The following is a 6,665-nucleotide window of genomic DNA, read 5'->3' as shown; positions in this document are numbered from 1 at the left end:
TGAGGTGAAAACATCCCAGCTTGATTTAATTCATTAAAGCCTCGCTCACTACAATCAACACTCACCCAAAAGAAACCCATTTGTTAAAAAATTGAAATAACACATCTGGCAATAGCATTGTAACAAATAATACAGACCAAGTACTGCTCTTACTTCAACTTGAAAGACTAAAATGGGAACGTTTCCCTCCAAATGTATGCAGCCACAGACTGACTGGGAGTGCAAAGGCACATAGCTGATGCGTACAGCCCTGGGGACACCTGCACTCACAAAATGTGTGGAGTGTTTTTGTGTGTTGGAGCAGACTGTTATCTGGCAGGCACTTCTGCCATTTGATGAACTTAAAGGAATTCACCCTGTTCTGCTCAGCCCAGCTGGGCTTCCTTATTCCTGCCACTTAAATGCGCTTGCAAATGTTTGCAGCTAGTAACAGGAAATTATATATGTTTGAGTTGAAGGTGGAATGTGCTGGAAAACAGGAGCAGCTGAGCAAGTGTATTTTTCAAACAATGAAAAAGCAAGAATGCTAGAAAAGTACAAAACTGGGAAACTCGCTTCATTTTTCCAGCCTTGCTCAGTGTTGTGTATGTCCAAATTGTCATCTATTGGTTCATGGTTCCCACTGATTCAAGAAGGGGAGGAGGGACTGCAGGTGGGGCTCTGAAGGCTCCTGGAACTGTAAGATGCTGTTTGCAGCTCGTTTGTGGTCTTGTGGCACCATCCAGTGGCTGCTGGCAGAGGACTCCCACTTCCTCGTTAGCACCAAGTGTTTGCACCGTGCTTGGCTGAACGGTAACCAAAGTGCTGGTCCCTTGTGTGTCACCAGCCACTGGGACTGGTGGTCAGGTCCTCCAGAAAGGCCTCTGGGTCACTGCAGGCACCTGCATGATGGGCACAGGGAGGGTGAAAGAAACAGCAGGGCTGGATGCTTAACTCATGTTTGCAAAGTTGGCAAAACCCGGCAGCATCAGGATGTCCCACAGAAGATTTTTTCTCTATTTCTGTGGCTTGTAAATCTTCTTTTTTTACTTTGGTGAAGGCCCACAACTTCATCCTCGCTGTAATAAGAACAACTGGGAGAGGAGCCAATGGCCAAGTTTACGTCGCTGTTATTCTGAACTCCTTGCACATGGTCTACTTTGTGGTACTGCTAATGGGTATGAAGAAGCTGTATGGAAATTATGTCCAAGAACAATCCTGCGGCCATTCACGTGAGATACCTGGAGCTTATTGGTGGGTTGGCTGGCTGGCTCTGGGGGATGTTGAGCTCAGGGATGGGATTTCATCCCACTGGCTGGTCTCTGTGTTTTCACATCCAGATGTCTCTCCAAGGGCTTCCCTTTCATGGACACAGCCGTCCCTGCATGGAATAGAACAGGTTAGATGAAGACTTGGAGATGACACAGCTCGATTGGAAAGGATGCAATGGCCAGCTGCCTAGGGGTGGCCCCACTGGATAAGGGAACAGCATCCCATGGCCATCAGTGGGTGGCCGAGAAGGGTACCCACAGCTGGCACTGAGAGAGAACAGGTCATCTCACCTGGGATTATGGAGAGTTGTCGAGGCAAAGGAATGCTGGGCTTTTTGAGTTGCCTGACTCTCCTCATCACCACTTGGATCAGCTCGTTCCTTAGGTGGAGGAGACCAGGACTGTTCTTAACCTTCTGCTGCTGCTGAAGCCTGAGCACAGCCTGGAGGTGTTGGTAGGTCTGGGTGGAGATCCCCTTTGCAACCTAAAACACAGGGGGGGTTGAGAGGCCCAACGCTGTGAGTATTCACCTGCACTGTCTGCATCTCACAAGCATCTTGTGAACCCCACACAAGCCCTACCCACACCCCATTGTTTCCCCATGGTAACACTCCTATCCCACCCACAATCCATCCATGAGTCTTTAGCTATCTTTTGCCCTTGCAGCAGCTCTGCTAGGTGCTAGGTGGTGGTATTGCATTGCAGCACAGCAAGGTGTAGGAGGTACTGTTTAATATGCTCAGCATGAAAAGGACTCGGCCAGTGAAAGTCCCCTTGCAGTCCCTGTGACAGAGGCTGTTGTGCCCTCACGCACCCTCCTTCCCTGAAGAGAGGAAGCCCTGGATGGTTTTAGCGTATAAAAGGCTCCTTGTGATAAAGGCTTGCTGGGTATTTATTAATAAATAGTCTCACAGGTGCGAGCACAGCAGTTTATTCCCCATGCTACGAGCTGGTTCTGCCTCCATCCTCTCATTTGCCTCTTAGGGTATGAGTGCTCCAGGCAGGGGTTGCTTCGCTGCTACTTTTGGTTGCTCCAAAAAAATAATCTGTTCAGAGCAGTCTTTGTATCCCCCCCCCATGGCTGACACTGCAAATGCTGGCAGTGAAAGCACAGGCTTACCCTGCTGATCCCCATGCTCTCCAGTCTTTCCTCCAGTGCTTCCTCCAGGATGCGCCGAAACTTCTTCAGCAGGTTTGGTTTTCTCCACAGAGCTTCCAGCAGCCGCTTCTTCCCACTCTGAGCATCATCTGCTGTGTCTGGGCGTAGCAGAGCATGGGCTGTGCCCCAGGAAGGTGGCTGGCCCTTATCTCCTCTGAGAATGTGGGTTCTACCAGTCCCATAGCCCAAGCTACCCAAGAGCAGGCTTCTGAGTTCTCTCAGCAGACCACATCCCTCTATCAAGGACACTTTTCTTCTCTAACTTCCATTTCCCAGACACAACTTTTCTGAAATCCCACCCACAGCGATCAGCTGCCAGAGTCAACTTTCTGGGGTGAAGCATCCAACCCAGGGTTAGTCATGGTGCTGTCATACTTGGCCTGGAGGTGACCAGCAACATAATCCTCTTTACCCCCATCCCAGCAGTTTCATCCCAGTGTTCCCTATATAAAAGTAGTTACACCTCCAATACCCACCTCCTGAGGACTCTTCAGAAACCACTGCTCTGGTCACCTGCTGGGTCACTGCAGGAATGAAAACAGCCTGTGAATGGCAGGGGGAGATAAAGCTCCAGTGCAGAAGTGAGCTCCAACACCACCTTGTTTTGCTAAATGGAAAGCACAGAAATAGCTGTTCCTATAGGGATCCGGGAATGGCCCAATTCCAGTGCCTTGGAGAGCATCCTTGAGGGAAACCCTGTGGTGCTCAGAAGCAGCACTGAAGCCACCACCTGGAGCAGGTCAGAGCCATTCCCTGGGAGGGTGGGTGATGTGCTCCATGAATATCTGCTAACAGCCATCCGTGTTTAAAGGCCTTTCTTTTTGTTTTTCTGAGGAGCGGTGGGAGCTGAGAAGTCTCCAGTCTTTCTCCCTAGAACCTGATTATAGAAAACCAAGGCTGCAAAGAAGAAACCACAGCATGTCTCAGCTCCTTATTTTCATGCAAATAACCACTGGTATCATTTTTGAGGAGGCAAGGTCATTGCTGAGATTCTTGATTGAAATCTCATTCCTTCGGGGCATGGCTACAATGCAAAACCAGCTCAAGAAGCAGGTGGTTTTCTGCTGTGCCCGCTGCTGCTGCTGGCAATCAGGGGGCTGCGAGGTGCCCACCCATGGCTTCGTGTGAGAAGACACACAGCCAGCTCCCCAAGGAGGTCCCTACAACACAATCTTGTTATGGGAGAATGAGGTGTAGGTATGCTCCGAACAACTGCTAGCTATGAAAAATTTATTCAGACTCAGATTGATTCACTTTTAAAAAGCAGTCATTACCTTTGGGCTTATTTGCAGACAGCAGCTTGGTCTGTAAAGAAGAAGAGAGATCACAAGGGAAATGCCCAGGCCTTTTCTGAGCGAGGCGCCAAGGTGTTGGCACAGCTGCCCAAGGAGATGGGGAGTCACCATCCCTGCAGGTGTTCCAGAACCATGGAGATGTGGTACTGAAGGATACGATCAGTGGGCAGTTCTTACAGGCATGGGTACCTGATTGCCCTTGTGCTTGGAGAAATCCAGCTTTCCCTTGGTCCTGAAGGACATCTGCCATTGTAAAGGCGGTGCCTTTCCCAACCCACCCAACACTCAAAGGTGTTGCCATGTCAAAGCCTTTTTTTTACGGGGCAGAAAGGCAGCTGATGCATGGCAAAATGTTTATTTGGTGCTTTAAATGCTTTTCCATGCGGTGAGCTGCCACAGATCTCCAGTTAGGATGCATGATTTGGGATCATGGCATGCCCTGGCACCTTCCTGGTCCCACTTCTGGGCTCACTGCTACCCAAGCTGACACCAGACATGCCCAAAGCAGGTGCACACAAAGGTGATGGGTGGGATGGGCAAGGGCATGAGCTCACCTGCACTGCTGTCCTTTCCAGCTCAGAGTCATCGTCCTGCAGGGTCCCCAGGCTAGACACCACTGCTGCTCTGGCCTGTAGCTCCTGCAGCTTCTGCAGTGTGGAGGGAAGGAACTGTTTGTCCCAGTGGGTTTCAGGAAATTCTGCATTCCTCCCAGGCCCACCTTGGCTAGCTGCTACCTCTGACTCCAAAATGTATGCATGCCCCAGGACAACACGGGACACTTTGGGCTGTGAACCTGTAGGGCCACCTGGACCTGGTGAGGCAGCAAGGCACATCCCTCACTGTCCCCCAGCTCACCCCTTCCATAGCACTGCTCCTGCTGGCAGCATCCTGCAGCTCACTGAAGAAGAGCTGCCTCAGGCCATCCATCTTTACATGCAGCTTCATCCTCTCCTCCTCTTTCCATCTTTCAAAATCTCTCCTGTCCTCCGCTTCCTGCTGATGAGCTCTCTTCTCTTCCTAAGGGAGTGGAAAATGGGAGCAGGAGATGTATGGAGCAGCAGTGCACAGGTTGGGTGAGGGTTAGGACACTGCGCATAGGAAGCGATAGGAAGTTTGGGGAGCAAATATTCTGAAGAAGTGAGCACAGATCTCACAATTAAGTATTCTTCTGCACCGTTTTTCACCTGTGCTGTCTCATCACATCTCTTCCTTCCTTCCTGCCATACCTGCTCCCTGCGCAGCTTCTCTGCCTCCTTCCCTGCTGCCAGCTGCTGTTGCATCTCATGCAGTTTCGCCTTCAGCTCCTCAACCTCCTCCTCCATACGCTCCACCTTCTTGGCCTCTGCAAAGCCAGGGGAGCAGAGCCACTGTGAGCGAGGGTGAGATCTGCCTGCTCCAGCAGCACCCTGCAAAAGCACCAAGCAAAGTCACTGTGGGGTGTAGGGCTGTAGGAGAAGCTGGCTGAGCTGCAGGTACATTCATGAGACGTGCAAACACAAACACCCTACCCAATGGGAAGGCAGTGAGCAGCGATCATCCATAAATGTTCACAGAAACACAGAAGAAATACTAAATTGTAGGGAATCACCCCCAGTGCTCACCCTCCTCCGGGTGCTGGCACTGCATGTGGGTTTGCAGGAGGGCATTGCTCATGAAGGCTTTGTCACAGAGGTGGCACTGGGGAGGAGAAGGGTCAAAAAAAGCACTTGGGTCACAGAAAGGGGCTTCCCTGTGTTCCTGGCATGGCAAAGCTTTGCTGCTATAAAAGCAGAGGGTGAGACCTCAAGAGAGGCAGCTATTGTGCTGGAGGTACACAGGTGTCAGGAGTGTCTTCTGGCAGAAGCCTAAGGGGAAGACCTTAGGGTTCTAGGGTTAGGGTTAGGGTTAGAGTATGGGATGAGGCACAAGCCATGGCTTTCCCCAAAGACCAGAAAACAGAGTAGCAGTGCAGTGCTGCCTGTAGCAGGCTCTGCTCCAGCCTCAAGTTCTTGCAGGCTGTGTGAACCTGAGCCACCTAGTTTGGGTGGATTTTACAATCTGGGAGCAAATGAGAAGACTCATTCATCAACGACGTGGACAAGGAGGCACGACCAGCAGCTTTCTGCTGAAAAGGTGCAAAAACCTCAGTGGCAGGATAAAAACCTAAATGGGCACCAAAACCAACAGCCTCCAAAAGTCCATCACTGGGCCACAGGATATCCCAAGTCACCCTGGCACAGGTATCTCACAGGACACGTGAATCTTTGGGATCTCCCAAGCCAGCCATCTTAACCCCTCCTCCACACACCTTGCAGTAGCCACTGGGTCTGGCTTGCAGGAGGAGCTGGGTAGCCACCAGCTTCTTCCACCTCCTGCTCTCTTCCTTCTCACCCCGGAGCCGCGCTGCCTGCTCCGATGCCAGGCCCTGGGCACGAGCCAGCTGTGCACGGGCATCCTGCAGGTGCTGGGCATGCGCAGCCAAGCTGTCGGCCAGGTGCTGCTGGCAGTGCAGCAGGTACTCAATGCTCAGCTGGGCCAACCTCAGCACCGTCAGCAGCACAGGGTCGGCCGGCTGCCTGCAGTGGGGACACCGCTCCCCATCCACGTTACAGAAGGTGATGTTGGAGATGTGCTCCTGCAGCACAGCCACGTCCCCCTCCCGTGCCACTCGCTCCACATCCACAGCGCTGAGGCGATGCCGATCCATGGCAAGGCGACGGGGCTGGAAGCAGAAGGTGTTGGGTGGGATGGTGAGTGCTGGGGGTGCTGTCAGCATTGCCATGGCTGGAAAGGGCTGGAAGGAAGAAGGGATGCATTAAGACTGAGCGCGCTGATCCTCCAGCTCCAGAGCTGTAGTGAGAGGCAGTTGTGTCTAATCCTGCCTGGGTGCAAACACAGAACATGTTTTCCTCCCCATTCTCCCCATTTGCAGCTGCTATCTACTGCTTTTGCCAAATTCTGATGGAAGGGAGGGGAGAGGAG

The 6,665-nt window shown here is 51.9% G+C and overlaps 1 protein-coding gene across 4 annotated transcripts; it reads right to left on the bottom strand.

The window, feature by feature from the left end:
• Positions 1–6,547, bottom strand: DZIP1L (DAZ interacting zinc finger protein 1 like). 4 transcript variants are annotated; one of them, XM_031555040.1, is made up of 9 exons: positions 5,992–6,535; positions 4,931–5,110; positions 4,560–4,721; positions 4,259–4,351; positions 3,684–3,714; positions 2,886–2,933; positions 2,371–2,528; positions 1,542–1,734; positions 1–1,360 (listed from the first exon to the last, which is right to left on the bottom strand). In XM_031555040.1, the coding sequence occupies exons 1-9, from the start codon at positions 6,463–6,465 to the stop codon at positions 1,269–1,271; spliced, it is 1,431 nt and encodes a 476-aa protein (XP_031410900.1). In that variant the 5' UTR covers positions 6,466–6,535; the 3' UTR covers positions 1–1,268. The 4 variants fall into 4 exon arrangements, with proteins under 4 accessions (XP_031410900.1, XP_019474437.1, XP_019474435.1 ...); XM_019618892.2 differs by having other exon boundaries at positions 2,371–2,507; positions 5,992–6,533; XM_019618890.2 differs by lacking the exon at positions 1–1,360 and having other exon boundaries at positions 1,389–1,734; positions 2,371–2,507; positions 5,992–6,546.
• Positions 6,548–6,665: the final 118 nt, after the last annotated feature.

Source organism: Meleagris gallopavo, chromosome 11, assembly GCF_000146605.3.
Source record: "Meleagris gallopavo isolate NT-WF06-2002-E0010 breed Aviagen turkey brand Nicholas breeding stock chromosome 11, Turkey_5.1, whole genome shotgun sequence".
NCBI lineage: Eukaryota > Metazoa > Chordata > Aves > Galliformes > Phasianidae > Meleagris > Meleagris gallopavo.
This window is presented reverse-complemented; position numbering and strand designations above follow the sequence as displayed.